This window comes from Symphodus melops (genome assembly GCF_947650265.1).
Source record: "Symphodus melops genome assembly, chromosome: 9".
Taxonomy (NCBI): Eukaryota; Metazoa; Chordata; class Actinopteri; order Labriformes; family Labridae; genus Symphodus; species Symphodus melops.
Genome location: NC_136699.1, coordinates 7,519,556 through 7,537,810, shown reverse-complemented (window position 1 = coordinate 7,537,810; position 18,255 = coordinate 7,519,556). Strand labels below are relative to the sequence as shown.

The 18,255-nt window shown below is 40.9% G+C and overlaps 1 protein-coding gene across 1 annotated transcript; it reads left to right on the top strand.

Moving 5' to 3' along the window:
- The first annotated feature begins 966 nt into the window (after positions 1–966).
- Positions 967–16,657, top strand: b4galt1l (DP-Gal:betaGlcNAc beta 1,4- galactosyltransferase, polypeptide 1, like). Its single transcript, XM_079352162.1, has 6 exons — positions 967–1,862; positions 7,676–7,911; positions 11,276–11,463; positions 13,655–13,777; positions 14,199–14,303; positions 14,609–16,657. Exons 1-6 carry the CDS (start codon positions 1,547–1,549, stop codon positions 14,736–14,738), a joined length of 1,098 nt encoding a protein of 365 aa, XP_079208288.1. The 5' UTR covers positions 967–1,546; the 3' UTR covers positions 14,739–16,657.
- Positions 16,658–18,255: the final 1,598 nt, after the last annotated feature.

The following is an 18,255-nucleotide window of genomic DNA, read 5'->3' as shown; positions in this document are numbered from 1 at the left end:
CATGAATTAAAACAGTGTAAAAAAGAGACTCGACTGCTGAATTTATTATATATCTATTTGTAAACTTCAGTATACTTCTAGTGAATATCAAATGACGACATCAATGACTCTTTAGATAAAACTGCAAATTATATAGAAGTCCAAGGTAATTTATTATTTTAGTCACTGCACTGCAGAAAAACTCATCCACACTGACTAAATTACACAAATACGAAATGTGCCAGGGTCTGCTTCTTCTCCTACTTTTCCAAATGTTGCCAATTCAGACTTTTTTTTATTTTAAAAATGACATAGTTTCTCGATGCTTTTTCATACTCTTCATCATTAAATTATTATCATTTAATTATAATAAAAAAATTATAATAAAAACACCTTCTATCAAAGCATGTTGACACATTAGTTTTGATTTCTCATTTTCTGAATAAACAGAATTTTAAAATAAAAGTAAGAACATACGCGTTATTTGCTTCCCCATATTTGACGATCTAAACTCAAGTCAATCTTTATTCATCTTTTTATTTCATTTATAATGTATATGCAAAGTCCAATTATAAACAATTCAAAGTTGTTGTTTTTTAAATAACTTAGTCTATTAGTTTTTTTTCTTCCAAAAACTGTTGAAAAACCGGGATTACTTGATTACCATAATGTAAAATATGTTCATGCACATGAACATTAAGTGAACATAAAACCCAAGTGATACAAAAAAGTAAATTACAAAAAACAACTATGAAAAAGAATTAGAGGAAAGAAAAAGACAAACGTAAAAAAAGGACATGTCATGCAAGTAGCAGTGAAGAGAGAGTACAGTTCTTACAACGATTTTATTCACGGTGCTGTTTGTAATTTTTATGCTATTATATTCCATAGATTTTCCACACAATGTAAAATTGGGTTTCCCGTGTCAATAAAACGTTTTGAATCTAAACAAATAAATCTAACTTTCCGGTTTTATTTTGAAAGGGAATGACCGGACGTGTAATGATCATTTTTGCACTATGACAGATTGGTGTCCTCTCACAGTGGAGACGGAAGCAGCGACGGTCTGAGCAGTAAAGTTTGTCGAGCTTCTCCTAAACTTCTTTTTAGTTGCCGTTTGAAGACAGCAACTTTTGTTAACGTGTGATGAAACGCATTTTTTGGACACTTAAAATATCTGGGAGGTTGTGAGAACCTGGAGGACTTTTAGTCTTTGAAAGTGAAGGTGTTTTCACGGAGACGTTGAGTTCCTGAACGGCTAACTCTGATAGCAGTTAGCGTTAACGGTTGACGCCACTTGGAGAGTGTAGTTCACTGCAGACAGCTGACAGACCTGAAACTTTAATCTACGTTTTGTTTGGGGTTTTTTTTGTTTAACTTTACACTTTGTTGTGACACTTTGACCGAGTATTGGTGTTCAAAAATTTAAAGAAAAACTTTCCGGTAAAGTTAAAAGAAAATGGAGCCTGTGCGCCACCGCTAAGAGAAGCAGCAGTCCGGTCTCCATTATCCAGCAGCTCCTGACGTCTTTACATCGATTTCCTGCTTATTGAAGGAATCAGCCAGGATGCCCGCGGACTCCACTGCGAACTTTAACCTCCTCCACCGGACCTGTAAGCTGGTGGTGCTGCTCTGCTTCCTCCACATCTCTGTCACCTTCGTTTTCTATGTCCGCACCCTGGACATACGGTTCAACTTCGTCCAGTACCAGCAGTCCCATCACAGAACCACCCAGAAGAATCAGGTCACCGAACCCGGAACCGAACCAAAGCCGATCGTGACATTCGAGGAGGGGGCCCCGGTGGAGACCCAGGGTCCGGTGCAGAAATCCCCGGAGCCGGAGAAGAAGCTGGAGAAATGCCCCGAGAAATCCCCCCTGCTCGGTAAGAACCAGGGCAATATCAGTGTCAGACCCAGGTTATTGCCTGTTTTTTAATTTGATATTTACCTCCATTATCTTTAAGTTTAAAAATATCATGTTTGTTGTGTTATAAACTGTAGCAGCCATTTATTGAAATATAAATCGTAAGTATGAGAGGATATGTTCCTAAAGCTGTATCACAGGGGTGTTTTTGCTCTCATACTGATGATCAGTGCTGCAGTGAATCAGTCAATCTATCAGTGGGTCATCACTTTTCAGGAGAACTGAACTAAAAAGAGACAATGGATCCTTTTTTTTAGTCCTTTTTTGCTCTGCCCTCAAAACCAGTCTAACAACTTTACTGGAGTTGAACTGGTTCAAAAAACTTTAAACAATGTTCTGCACTCCTTTTAGTCTGCCTGTCATTTCAGGAAAAGTTGTTAAGTTTAATCTGTGTTTTCAGATCTATTATCCAACAGGGATGTTAGAGTCTGTTGACAGTTGCATATCCTCTGTGAAGAACAGCTTTACTAGAAATAAAAAATGTCTGAAGATCTGAAGTTTTTTAGAGCTCCTTTACTTTATTAAACAATGGATCACCAACATAACAGAGATCGGATCATTTAAAAACATGAGGTATTGATAATGTTGATGATCTAACTTACTACAGAACAGCTGATGCGGAATCTAAAACACCTGTTGTATAATGTAGTTTAATATGTCACATTTAACCCCTCTCTGTAAGGGCGCGCTCACACTACACAATCCATAGAGTACAAAAGAGTCTCTCGGTGAACAGTGAACGTTGGTGTGTGTCTCTGCTGAAGGAACAACTGTGAGCGCCTGCAGCTATGTACCTGATTGAAATCCTCCAACCCCACCCAGCAGGTGGGATAGCACTGCTAAGCCCCGTTTCCACCAGGCTTTCTGGTTCGAGAAAGAGCACAAGCAGGTCCAACAACAAACCTGTTAGTCTTGAGTCAAAGCTTTGAATATTTTGGAACAGATTACCGTGTTACAATACAATCAGTGTTTTTTATCAACCAGAACCTTCGGCTCTCTAGATACATGAAACAGTATAAAAGAAGTTCAGATTGTAGAGCAGCGACATTTCCACATTCAATTCAAATCAGTTCAGATCTCATCAGTCATGTTGTAAGATTATGGATGTTTATGCCACTTGGGTAAGTGACTTTTAAATCCTGTTTACCGTAGTTGCCAAAGGGACTCTGTAGTCCAGGGGGGCCAACCAGTCAGAGAAAAAAAGCGCCTCATTTTTGAATCTGTTACTTTTAAGAGCCACATCATTCACACGCTCACACGTACTCTCTGCCTCTCTCTGTCCGTCCCTCTCTCTCGTCCTCCTTCACATTCGTCTCTATTTATTTCGCTCAAACACAGATTTAAAATCTAAAAATTATCAATAGCCTAGGGGCGCTATGGCGCGCTCCAGAGATGGACTCTCGCGCTCGCTGTGTGAATACAATGATTGACGAGAGTGGCGTTGACCAACCCCTCTGTAGTCCTTCTCAGAGGCCCAAACTGGCAGACGAGGATGAGAACTATCTGCTCGGATACTTCTGGCTTGTCCTATCAGTGAATAGTTAAAACAGAGGTTGTTGTGGTTTGACCTCTGTTTTGCACGCCATTGGCAGATTTTGTTTTGATTTTTTTACGTGGGTTTTTTATAGCGCACAACCACAGGAGCAGCGAACTGCATACACCCTGACAGAGCAGGGGTAGCAATTCAGGGTTAAGTGTCTTGCCCAAGGATACATCAGACATGTTGCTCGCAGGAGCTGGGGATCGAACCCTCGACCTTCCGGTTGAGAGACGATGACTCTACTGAGCCACAGTCGCCCTTGTGCCCTTATTAGACAGTTTATTCTTGAATCCTCATTTTCCTCTCAATAAAGTGGCTGATGGCTGAAAATGAAGCCCAAGAGTTAGTCTATAAAAAACAAACTCCATCCTGGTTTTATGGAGCTCAGATCTAATCCCACACTTTGGACAGTTGCTGCCTCTCTTCATTTAACCAAGTAATTTACCAGCCTCTCCCGAGAGGATTATCTGCTTTATTAGCCGACTGGCAAGCAATACTTTTCACAACTGGAGCAATGTAGTTTGGATTACAAGACCTCGGTTGTTTTCAACGGTGTGATCATTGCCTTCCATGCATGCTGCCTGAAGTGATGTCAGCCAGCAGCTTTCTCCCTCTTGTTCAGTGTGTGTGTGTGTGTGTTCATAAACATTGTCACGAGTACTGACCACTCTATGAATAAAAATCATTTTCAGTATTTTCTTGAGTGTAAAAAATAGACAACCCAATGTGACAAAGTCCCGCTGATGTTTTTGTGGGCGTCTTTATGAAAAGTCCTGCTGATGATTATTGTCAAGGGAGCGTAACACATGGAGGAAAGAGAGACGCACGTTTACAAGCAAAACTAAAGTAGGCTCAAATCCTTCCCTGTAATACAAACTTTACGTCTCTGTGGTAACCTCACAATGACTCAGCTTAAGTTACACACTAACTAGTTTACACCACTATTCATGACAAGTAAAGACACTTCTTTACATAGCTGCCGACATGTGACACTGTTCACCAAGCTGTAAAAAGCAAGAAGCGGTTCTGTTTGTTCTGTGGATTTGTTTAACAAAATAACAGGTCAGTCATCATCAGGTGACCAAGAAGACAGCCAATCAGAGCCTGACACCAGAAAAGAACAGGTGAAGAAGAAGAAGAAGAGTGTATCTCTTCAGTTTGGTGATGGTGTGTGATGATGGTGTTGTTTTAGTCGAGTGTTTCTGTGAGTTTAAAGACGTCTGCTGCTTGACCAATCAGAGTGAAGAGAAGCCTCACCCCCCTTATCCTTCTCTGCTCTCGCTGCGGCTTAGCTTCATGTGTTGACGTCTTCCTCCATCACAGCTCTCCTCTTTCTCTTCTCCTGTTGTCCTCCAACATCTGTCCTGTCCTCTCTGTGTGAGGGGTTAATGCTGCCTTCTGATTGGCTGTGTGTAGTTGCTCCTAAACAGCAGCTGTAAGTGTTATAAGTCTGTTGGGAGACGGACCATAAAACAAGCTTAGCGAACTACGATGCAGTTCCTTATTCTCAGTGGTTACAGCTGTCAGCACTCAGGTGGTGTCATCTAACATATAACACACACGTTCAACCTGTTATTTTGACAGTGTTTTGGGGGATGGTATTTTCTTGTTATTTAGTCGTAAACAAGTCAATCTCACAGATTCACTTCTGAGAAACAAAATATTTCTGTCGTTTAATTAGATCCGTGAACCAGTGCTGCAGCTCTGCAATGTCCACACACACACACACACACACACACACACACTGGCCCTAAGGGGAATTTAGGCATCCAGTAGTAGCTTATCAGACATGAAATAACAGGTCTAACAAGCCCTGCTGCCCTGCATATGTGATCGCCTGTACAAAAATGAAAACCAACCACTCCACTGATTGTTATAAACACCCACAAAGGTTAGAATTAGACTGCTACAAAGATTAATATGAGGAAAATCTAACTCCTACAGGGATTAAACACTTAAGAATTAAAATAGTACAAATATTTAAACGAGACCTTTACAAGAATGAAAATGAAACCTGTACCCAAATGAAAACACAAATGAGCTGTAACAAAATGAAGGAGACGCGTGTGATACAGCAGAGAAGCAGATCAACTTTATCTGGAGCCGTGCAGACATGCCGATGTTTTGTTCAAGTAGACATGCTGTCCATGAAATGTGTGCAGTGTTGTAGAAGGAAAGTGTTGATGCTTCTTTCACATCAATATTCACCTGTCAGGTAAAGACCCTCCAAAGTGCAGCCAATGTACATTTCTAAACTGTAAATTACCGATCTAAAACAGCAGGGAGTCTGTTGAAACCTTTGGGATCAGCTGTGACCGTTTCAGTGGAAACCTCTGTCTCTCCAATCAGGTGTGAGTTCCTCTAAGTTTAGTGACCTGAGCTGACCTGGGATCAGTTTAAACCAGTATCAGTTTCTGTAACTTTGATGATTTGTGATGTTTATTATCAGCCTGATGGAGTCCATGTTTACTCAGCTGCTGCCCCCCCCCCCCCCCCCCCCCGTCCTCTGTTGTTAACACAGGAGGAGGACCAGAATCATACACTGTCAATATTAAAGAACAGAATGTCAGTCAGAATACACACTTTGAAGGTTGTGTGAATGTTCAGTAATTTGATACTTTGTCAGACCACTTTAAAAAAAAAGAAAAGAAACAATCTGTTATTTTAAGGGTCCATAGTATCAGGAAGTGCTGAAACTGCAGCTCTTCAGCCATAATTTAAACCCAGGCAGAGCACCTTCTAAATCGTAAAGGTATGTTGATAATGTTTGGAGATGTGGGAGGAGCGGGGTAAAAACAGTTAACGTCCTGCACAGTGCACACTGTGTTTTTAAAAGGACAAAAACACATTTTATGGACAGATGAGGAAGTCCGAGAGAGAGAGAGGGGGAAATGACGTGAGAAAAGAGACGCAGGTCCGACTTTGACCTGGGCCGCCTGCTCGGAGGACTTTGGTCTCTGTACTTGGGCTGGGTGATGTGGACTAAAAATAAAATCACAGATTTATTTTAATCGTTTTTTTTTTCTTAAACAACTTCCAAAACACAGAAACAAGAAATGTATCAAATAAGATCTGTTTTAATCTTAATGCAACACATGAATGTCTTTATGGTATGATGAAACAACACAGAACATGACCGCTGCTTTACTGACTTTGTGGCTTATTTTGAGTCTTTTTCGTCAGATACAGCCAGAACACGCCGGTGAACACACAGTCGGTGTGAAACATGACATTACTCTGATGACTGGTGGACCCTACAGTAAAACATGCTGTGAAGTAGAACCTCAATGCACCACATGTGTCCAGCTGTGTCTGACATAAACTCTGTCCAAACTCGCAGAGGAGCAGCGTTAACTCCTGGGAACAGATTCTGCCGTGTGTGTGTGTGTGTTGAACATAGTTGAATGATTACACACTAACAGTTTCCTGCTGTTTGTCTTCATTGGTTGCACTTTGTTTCAAAGTGAGCACTCTGAATGATCGCTCATGTGTTTGGATGATCAGTGCCAGCCTTGGCACACAGACAATAGGGACTTGAGCACCTGCCATTTGAATAAATAATTTCCTGTTTGCACACGACCTTTGATTCGAAAGATCTTGTGATTAGTTTAAAAGTGGAGTTGAGAATACAGTTTGCTTCATTGTTGAGTCAAACCGATTTCATTCAGATGTGCCATCCCCGATTGATTAGATTACAGGGTTTTTACAACACACATTTGTCTGGGGGCTTTTTATGCCTCTATTTAGGAGACGGGACAGTGACGAGAGCAGGAAATCTGAGCGAGAGACAGAGAGAGAGAGAGTGAGCGTGAGCGTGGGGAAGGACAAATGAGGGTAAGGAGCTACAGGGCAACAGCCTCTGCTGCATGGGGCGTATTGACCAGCCACCAAGTTAAGCTGCCCCTCAACACCAAAACGTTCGAGCCCAAAATGATACGAGTGAAAAATTCAATAATGTTGGGTTATTTGTTATTTTAAATGACAATAAATGGAATGCACACTCGTGTATTATGTTTGCTGGATTAATTCCTCTACTATACACCAGTCATATGAAATAGATGTGGTTTGATTAAAGCTTTGGTACTTTGAAATCCTGTTGTATTACTAACATTATAGAAATATGTTTTTTTTGTCCTCATGAAGTCTCCTTAGTGTCTGATATGGTTTTCACAAACCCCTCCTCTCGACGCCTCCTGCTGTCGGTTTGATTGGTATGTGTGTGTCATCCTCAGTGGGTCCTCTGCGGGTGGAGTTCAACACGCCGGTGGATCTGGAGCAGGTAAAAAATGTCAACCCTGACCTGCAGCCGGGTGGACGCTTCAAACCCAAAGACTGCGTGGCGCTGCAGAAGGTGGCCATCATCATCCCGTTCAGGAAACGAGACGAACACCTGAAATTCTGGCTTCATTACCTGCACCCCATCCTGCAAAGACAGCAGCTCGACTACGGCGTCTACGTCATTAACCAGGTACGCTGTATTGTCACTGTGATGTCATCACTACACACAGGCCTTACCGCGTGGCAGGAAGGCTCTCGTGAAAGGCCCCAGGTACATTATGGGTAATGTAAATATACTGAAATGGGTGTGGAGTGAAAGATCTCAGACCTAAGAAAGCTTAGGGTGTGTCCTTGAAAAAGGCTTTGAGAGATCCTGAAACCATAGCTCTGTTTAAACACACAGTATGTATATATATATATATATATACATACATGTGTGTGTTCACATAGTATGTGTGTGTCAGTGTTTGCACACACACACAGCCAGAGAAAGACAAACACCATGAGTAAATACATCTTCATGCATTTCCATATCCCACTCTCATTATCTCACTTGTAACTTGTAGTTTAGCATGAATTCTCTTCACACAGAGCGAGCACACATCTCAAGGTCTGTGTGTGGGAGTGTGTTGTGATTTAAGTGTGCCAGTGTTTAAAGTCTGGAGGCTGATTCAGCGTAATCCCTGTTTGTCAAACACAACCAAAAAAAAGGAGCTGTGGAGTATTAGGAACTAAGAGAAAATACTAGACAATTAGCAATGTCTCCATACCAACATCTGGAATAGACAGGACTGCTTATATCAAGTTTGTCAACAACAGTGGTGCAGAACGAACAAGTCTGACTCGTTCTATCTAGAGAGCTATTTCAGGTGTAGAGCTGCTGCTAATGCCAGGACACGATTCATTTACATAATTTTCACAATTTCTTGGTGATATCTTTTGGGAGTAAAACAAAAATGAAGCATTAAGAGCAATTTAAAACACACCTGATGGTCACTACTGAGCAAAGCGGAACTGCAATGAACCAACTTTTGTAACCTATCAACAGAAGATGCCAGTGAAAAGCGCTCAAGTGGTGACTGTGAGCGAGGACACAGGCCCCAAACAATAATTAATTACAGTCATGTCCACTTTGCTCAGTTTTTGTCAGTGAAACCTCAGGAAGTTGGATGATCACTTCCTGCAAAACCTTAAAACCCTCCAGCAAGGAAAAAGCCTGCCTATTGAGTGAGTGGAGGACTTTTAATTTGAAACATCTGTGCTTTTATTGGCAGTAACTTCTGGAATAAAGTCAAAGTGAGAGCATCGTCAGCCTCTGATGTTCATGAGAGTTTAAGAGCCAGACGTGATTTAACAGCATCAGCTCTGCTCCAGGAGTTCCATCACTTAGTTTCCTCTGAGCTTGATTAAAGGCCGCGTGTTACAGACATTTAAGTGTTAAACAGGAAATCTCACTGTTCTGCTTTATTAGTGCTGAGAATGAGTTTAAAAGGAGCTAAGTGTAGAGAAGAATTATTTTACACATTATGGGAACTGTCTAAACCTATGTTACATTTAGTTACAAGGCTGATAAAGCTGTTAACTAGAATAAACTTCAAATTAGACACTAGTGTTAGTGTGGGCAGTTTCTTTCAGTTTAGGTTTGGCACCATGTAGTTCCTAAAGCACAATTACAAAACAACATGATGTGTTATGTGGCTCATGAACACGATAATATAATGTTGCAGTGATACTGAGATAATCAGTATTTTTAGATAACCACTACTGTACTTATATATTTTGTCCCACCTTTAGTCTAAACTGTGAACAGGGTTGTTATTGTGCAAGACACTTTTTTATGATTCTCGTAAAAACTATATTGATTCCTTTTTTGACATTACGGTGAATTAAATTCCAAGACTCCCACAATTATTTTAAGACAAACTAGTGCACGTGTTTGAACTGCACCAACACATTTCCCTCTTGAAATGTCTTCATCTAGATGTAAATGTTTGTTACTTTTTCAACCTTTAGAGTGAATGAATCCAACTACACGTAGAATTGATATAAAGGCAGAACTTTGTCATTCTTGGTGAGTCTGTATCTGTAGCCTGTCATTTATGTGTTGTTCTCTTTATGTCCTGACTCTTGACAGCCCAACCCTTCCTGTTGGTCTGGGAGAGTTTCTTGTATCTAAATAACTCAACTAACTGCTCTTGAAATGTTCAGGTGTGTGTGTGTGTGTGTGTGTGTAAGTAAGGGGAACAAAGTCTGTTAAGTGCATGGAGTCATTCTTAACACCACAGAGAGATTGGTTGGATAACAGAGAAGCAGACGGAGCTCACAGTTTGTCTTCCTCTGTTGTATGCCTGCAACTCACATTTCTTCTTCTTCTTCCTCCTTCTTGTTCGTCCTCTTCCTCCTCCTGTCACCTTCTTCCCCATAACTACAGTTTCCTCATCACTCCTCCTCCTCCCTCACTCACTCATACTGCCTCCCACTTCCCCTCCTCCCTCTGCATGTCAGGCATTTCTGACCAATGGCTGAGGTCGCCGGAGACGTTGTCACCTTCCCCTGCTTGGTCTCAGTCAATAGCAGCACGTGTTGTCAGAGGGGGCTGCTCCGGTAAATCAGGCTTCTTCTTCTTCTCTGTTTCTGTGTTTTTCTCTTTGTTTCTTCTTGCTGACCTCAGACTGTTGTCTTTATTGTCTTTAAACTGTCACACTGAATGTTCTTTGAATCTGTACTAACCTCTCTAGAGTTTAATTTCATGATGCAAACTAAGAGCGGAAAGATCCAACTTTCAAAGTGAACCCTTTTTTAAGGACAGAAACACGTTAATGATGATCTGATGTGTGTGATGGCTGATTGTACAGGACTCACAGTGAACACACACACGCACTACACTTTTGAATATAGAGACGCCAGCCAGTATCTTTCCTGTTTTCAATTCATTATTCCTATGTTGTTTAGTATGGTGAATTAATCCAGAGCATGATGATAGGGCCATGAGCTGTCAGTTCAACAGGTGAGCACAGCCAGCTCTTCATGTTCACAGTCAGCCTTTATTAAAAAATAAATAAATCTTTGCATTGAAATGAAAAAAATAAAATAGTGTCCATCTTTTTTAAAGAAAACTAAAAACAACTTATAATTATTAAATTATTTTATAAAGAAATAAAAGTTCAAATCAACAAGTGGAGTAAAAGTGTGTGTGGGAGTGTGTGTGTCTGTCTGCGTGCGTTGGATCAATCTTAGTATAATTATTCAATAATTATCAGATGACATGAGAAACTAAATAAACGGTGCTGAACTAAAGCTGCCTCTAACTGCTATCATGTCTTTAATCTGCAGGTGAATAATTCTCATGGTGATCCTCGGATAGTTTTATAGTTTGTTTTAGACTTCTCAAACATTTATGATATTAATTATTTATCCTTTTAACATTAGTTTAAAGAATCTTTGTAACTTATCTGTTTTTCTACTATTAATGTAGTCAGACCTAAATGATTCTTTGCTTTTGGCTCATTTCTAACTGAAAAGCGTGTGTGTGTGTTTGTGTGCGTCACCCTCAGGATGGGGAAGAAGTCTTTAATCGGGCAAAACTGCTGAACGTTGGGTACGCTGAGGCTCTCAAGGAGTACGACTATGACTGCTTTGTGTTCAGCGACGTGGACCTGATCCCCATGGACGACCGCAACACCTACAAGTGCTTCAGCCAACCACAACACCTGTCTGTGTCCATGGACAAGTTCGGCTTCAGGTACGCACATTGACTACAACCTCATCACCCGTCAGAGTGCATTGCCTCAAAGATATACAGTCATTATCGGCTCCTCCAAGCGGGGGTTAGCTCTGCTCTCATCAGAGCTCAGAGGAGATGGCAGACAGCTTCGGGTGATAGAATATCTTCGTGTTTTAAAGGCTCATCCATCCATTCTCTTAGGGCTTTGAGTGATGCAGAGGACGCCCCCTTTACCACAGGGCTTCGGATAGAACCATCTGGTTGTAGTTTTTCTCATTTACTGCTGGTGTCTCTGTACGACGACAGCTCAGCTTTGATGTTGGGAAGTTACTGTCTAGCTAAGGTGTGTGATCCTGGAAGGGTTAAAGGTTTTTGATCGCTGAAGCGTCTCAGAAATGGATGCTGATGATCAGATGAGCTACTTGTCATCCCTCTTTACATCCCCAAAACAATATCCAGGACCGACCAAACTTACCAAACCACCCTTCACATTTAAGGTTCACGTGTCCTCGATTGTTGTGGTCTGAAATAGATCAGATCCATCCTATCGGAGCCTGGACACAGCTCATGTACAGGCTCCTGTTTTATCACAAATTGACTCCTTACTGGCAGGTCTTCCTTCATGCACTGTCAAATCACTGCAGATGAACAAAAAGGCAGCAGCCTGACTGGTCTTCAACCTACCCAAAGCAGTCCATGTCACTCTACTGTTCGTACATCTCAGGCTGCATTCAACTACCCGATGAGGTGGATTCAAACATCAGACATGGCAACAAGTTACTGCTCGCATTCGATGTACTAACCTGCTGCCTGCTAACAAACAGGAACAAAAACGACCTGAACTCCCTTATCAAGGTTCACACTCTCTCCCACCCACTACCCTCTGCCAATGAAAAGCATCAACAAATGGATTGAGCTCGACTCTTCTCTTCTGTCATAACCCTGTTAATGGAATGAATAAGCTCCATTAGATCTGCAGAGTCCCTTTCCACCTTTAAGAAAGCTGCGATGTTGTCTTTGAAAAAAACCCCCAATTCTATCCCCCGGAGTCATGTCATCTGGTCACTTCCTGTCAGCATGTGTCTGTGATCCTACTGGAAGCTGTTACTTGCTGACTTCATGTCCTCCTTTCCTGATCCTTTTTGTGTTATTTTGACTCACACATTTGGACGAAAAAGTCTGATAAACGAAACTAAAACATTTTATTATATTATTGTGGGTGGGATTTGAGATTGTAAGTTTACTTCCTGTCTTTAGTGACATGTAACCATGGTCATCTAAAGTGGCGTCAAGTCAGAGTTCACTGTGAGAGGAGTGTGCATGTGGCAGAGAGTTCTCAAAGGAAGTGCTGATAGAGACACCACAGAGGAAGACACACCTCCATCTGTCAGGCTTCTTACATCCTGTTTCCTGTGACATACATGGACACACACACACACAAACACAAACACACACACAGCAGGGTTTTTTCTGACAGTTTGTAAAGCTACATCGTCTTGTTTTTGTAAAAGAAACACTCAGCTCAGCAGATACACACCTGTTTAAATAGTAAATGGCCTTGAGCTTGTTGAGCATTTTTCTACTCTTCAGAATACTCAAAGTGCTTTTACACTGCAGGTCACACCTACACATTCACACACTGATGGCAGGCTGCAGTGAAAAGTGACCATCAGAAGTTACTAATCCCATTCATACACAATCATACGCCGCTGACGAAGCAGGGGGAGCAATTCGGTGTTAAGTTGCCCGAGGACACATCGGGGATCGAACCCTTGACCTCCCTGTTGAGAGACAAGCAACTGTATACAAATACAGTATTGAAATACACAATCCCATGAGATGTCAAACATGCAATTATGGATTAATGTCTGCAGAGTTCATTTGATTCATCACAATGAACTTTTGAGATTCAGCTATTTACCACGACTAAGCAGTAGCTCAGTCTGTTGGGACTTGGGTTGCCAGTCAAGGTTAAGTGAGGTGAGATGCCAGTTCACTTCCTGAGAACTTACCCTCCCACAACCCCCCAAGCTTTAGGAGTGTTTGCTGCCCCTTGCTCTAACATCTCTCCAATCATGCAGGTCCAAGAGTGTAAATTGAATTTCTCCTTGGCGAATTGAACAAAAATAATATTGTCAAATGATTGTTTTGTTTTTAAACTGTAACACAAACCCCTGCCAACATAATCTGGATTTTTGTGTGTCCACAGGTTACCTTACAAACAGTATTTTGGGGGCGTGTCCTCAATGAGTAAGGAGCAGTACCTGAAGATCAATGGCTTCCCCAACAACTATTGGGGGTGGGGGGGTGAGGATGATGACATCTACAACAGGTATACACACACGCACGCACACGCACACACACACACGCACACACACACACACACACACACACACACACACACACACACACACACACACGCACTCGCGCGTCTGTTTTCTCTTCTAGGACTCCTCAATGTTCTTCAGGTTCAGCACACTTTCTAGTTTCTGTTATCATTTCCTGCTTCTCCATGCAGGTGTATGTGCTTTAATGTCAGTGTTTGAGTTCAGGGCAGAGGGGCTGATACAGCAGAACAAACTCATGTAACTATTTGTTGACACACTGGTCTTTTTGTATCTATTTTCTATGTGTCTGAAACAATGCCCTTTTCAGGTGCCAATTCAAAAAAATCCTAAAATCAAAAGTGTTTTTTCAAACAGTTGTGTGTGTGTGTGTGTGTGTGTGTGTGTGTGTGTGTGTGTGTGTTCCAGGCTGTCGTCCAAAGGAATGTCGATCTCCAGGCCAAGCGGGGAGATAGGGAAATGTCGTATGATTCGACACGAGAGAGACAAAAAGAACGAGCCCAATCCTCAGAGGTAATCGCTTGATACACGTGTACACAGGACATTTTACCACAGTGCTAGGAGACTAATCAGTTATAATGAAGCAGTGGATAGACAGCATATGCTGCAGCCCCCCTGGCAGACAGTGAGGGTACTGCATGTGAGCTGCAAGAGATCCTCTATCTTTATTATTTACTATTTAGTGTAACATGAAACAGTTTGATCACTTTGCTTTTGATGGGGAACCACATCACTGATGATGCTGAAGGTGCTTGGTTATACTTCTGTGATATTATTGACGAACATGATCCTCACAAAAATCTACTGTTTCCCGTCAGGTTTAACCGGATTGCTCATACCAGAGAGACAATGTGGAAAGATGGAATCAACTCTCTGTCGTACACCGTCGTGAAGATTGAGAAGCTTGACCTGTACACTAAGATCACTGTGGATGTGGGAAAACCATGATGATGAGAGAGTGGGCGGAGTCAGCTGAGCGTAGACTGACAGTAAAAACTAAACGTGCCTTTGACACTTGAAGCTTTAAGTTCGGAGTGATCCGACCTGCTGGAAATATCAGCTGGTTTTGTTTTTGCACAAACAGACGGACTGAACATTTGTGATGATTTCCTCTGATAGACTCGATACTTATTGATTGGATTACGGCTGCAACCAATCAGCTGCTTGTGCAAGTTTTTTATTTTGAGAATCACCCTGAGACAATCAGGCTGCTGAGTGACATTGTCAGGGCTTTACTGGTGGTGAATTATGGGAAATGATCGTGGTGATTTAAGATTGATATGGATAATTTAAATTTATAATAAAAAATGAAATACTATTTCCCTAAACTACTTCGGAAGCTTGACCCCTCCCTGCTGGTCTCCATGGCGACAGCAGGCCCCGCCCCTTGAAGACGACTTTCATCTGGGGAGGTGATGGTGGAGCTCGAAGCCCCTCAATATTGTCGGTCCTCCCCGTCTAAATCTGTTATGGATTGTCTCCGTAGCCTCACATTTTTTAAACAAAATATAAATCATCATCAATCCCAGCCTGACTCTAGTCTGACGCTGTTTTTGCACATGTTCTCTTGTGTTTGAATTTTAAGTAGAATTGTGATAAATTTGATAAAAAGAATTGGGGCCATCCTGATCCCAGCAAAAAGATTGAAAGAAAGCAAAAAAATTCTTATATTGTTAACACAATACACCACTTTTACATGTAACTGAGACAGGAAACAAAGTTAAAAGGATGCAATAAGATGGCAGATAGAAGAAGAATTCACATTGTTTTAAATTTGGATGTTTGTGTTCACCCTAAAAACGTTAATGAGTCCCAGTGAAAAATTTAAATGTTAATAGATTTTAAAAGTTTATTACCTTAAAAAAAGTGTTTAAGAAAACAGAAAAACAGGGACAAGTCATGTTAGTAATTAGGATGTAATCAATCTGCAGAAAGAGTTAATAAATCCTGAATAGAGAAGATTTACAGCTCAGATTAAACTGTGTCAGACAATAATTATTTTTCGATTATAATCCTCCTCATTCTGTTCATATCAGGTGGTTTAACATCTGAAAATACTGACTGCTGAGTTATGTTAGAATGACTCAATCTTGAGATCAAGACTCTGCTGTGTTTCTACAGGTCTCTAGCACTTAACGGCACCAAAACAACACTGCCGGCCTCCGGTCAGTAAATAAAAACAAAGACACGCACACACGCTGATGGACACAGCTCAGGCTGGTCCTGGTCTCTGTGAGGTTGCCGTGGAAACGGCTGAGGGGACCAGAACTCGGCAAGGTCAAAGTAAATCAAAACCAAAACTAAACTCCACATCCTGTTTGTGTGTGTGTGTGGGTTGATAAACCAATTTTTATTGATTTTCTCTTTATTTTAAAACAATCCCAAAGTTTATTAGAAATGTAAAAACTGATCAGCTGGAACCAAAAATCAATCAGTAATGGAGGAATGAATAGATTTATTGATGGATGTGTTGATTGATTAGTGTATGGATGTATTTGATTTATTGATTGAGTGAGTGATTGATTAATGAATGGATTAATCACTCAGCTGTTAGTACCAAAGACTTGAAAACATCCTCTGACAGCTGCAGGTGATCACTGATCAATACGACCAAACTGGTTTTATCAGCTGTCAATCAAACAATCAGTGTGTGTATAAATGTTTGTGTTGCCGGATCCTGTTCTCTATGATAGTTTGTTTTTCTGCATACAAAACATGTTTATTGATGATCTGTGATTGATCAGCTGTTATGTGCCTTAAATTGGATCCAGTGTAAATGGCTGAACTTGTGTGAGTGTATGCGTGTGTGTGTGGTGTTGTCAGTGTGTATTGATGTGTAAACATAAAGGTGATGGTGAGAAAGTGGAGTCTGTTTAATTTTTTTATTTATTTATTTTTTTGGTTCGACAATATTCTTTTGATGACTATTGATCTCTGTAATCACACATCTGCATAAAAGGTCATCGAACACTCGGGGCTCTCGGCGTTAACGTTTTAATTGTGATTTGCGCTGAAATGTTCATAAACATTAAAACCTCAAACCAGATAACATTTAAGATTTGACTGAAATATTCTTCATTATCTTAAAAAAGGTTTCACTGCTAAAGATAAAAATACTGTTCCCTGCTTCTTGTTTTCATGTTTCAGACTCATGGGAACCTTTGAAACTTCTCTATTCGTTTAAACAAGCTTCTTCCAAACTCTGACTGAGAGGGCTCGTAAACTCCTCAGTGGTGACTCACAGACGAGCACTCGCAAATATTCGCACTCACGCAGTGTCAGAGGGTCTGGTGTGTTTAATGTCTTGCAGTGAAGGAGATGGAGTTCATAAATGTGTCAGACTTTCTGAAGCTCTGAAGGTTTTCTTTTGTTCTTAGGGATATCAGACGCTGAGAACTTTATCATAAAGGGCAACTCTTTTTTTTTTTTTTAAGTCTACCCAGGACATGCAAAGATTAATGAACTGCAGGCTGGAGTTTTTCAGAGACAATAAATGAATCGGCATTGTCTGAGATAATCACTGGCATGCTGCAACCTCGTCTGACCCCTTAACTAACGACACACGAGGGGCCGCGCATACACATCAGAAAAACAATAAATAGAACAGTCTCAGGTCTACCGTACTCTTCTGGTCATAATTTACAACTGTATTGTTTGTACTTATTCATGTACTCTGACCTTACGCATGACTTCATTTATTGAATCAATGAGCACCTTCCAGTCATTCTTCCTTGGCTACTGAAGTCAATGCTACCTGAAAAAGGACTTTCATACTCCATGTGTCCGTTAAAAAAGGGGTAACAATAGTCTTGTGTCTTAGACAAGTCAGGAGCAAATGAGGTCAGCTGACTTGAGTTAGACTTAGTAGATTCAATTTGCCAATTTTCTGTAATTGTGGTTAAGCCAGCGGTAAGCATGAAATGACTTCCAGGCAAGACTTCCTCGTCTTTCCTTCTGGGCCGTGCTTACGACTACAAAGTCATATCTGTTATGTCTGGGTTTATTAGATCTAGATTACTTCAGCAGTATGAACCTAAAAAATAAACATTTGGCTTTACTCACCTTAACAAGGAGGAAGTTTGTTGAAATGATGTCAAGCCTTGTCAAGTCTATCACATACTTCAAAATGTGTATTTGGTGCTTGGATTGATTGCGATGCATTCAACAAAGTCAGCAGATTGTTGTCTCAAGTTGAAATATCTGATCAATAACAGATTGTTAGCTTCATTTTTATACAGCTGTTTGTTGGGATCAATAAAAGATAACTACTGGAGCCTGGAGGTCATTTGTTCAGCTCGCGTTTAGTCTTCATAATTTTCCAGCTGTTTTAAATTTTCACACAAACCGTTTCTCCTGTATGCACCAAAGTCTGCTGTGGGACTTCAGTGTTAAGATGAATAATTTAAAGTAACGTCAAGTTTCTTCAGCCCAAACAAAAAACAAACAGAAATAAATTAGACTTTGA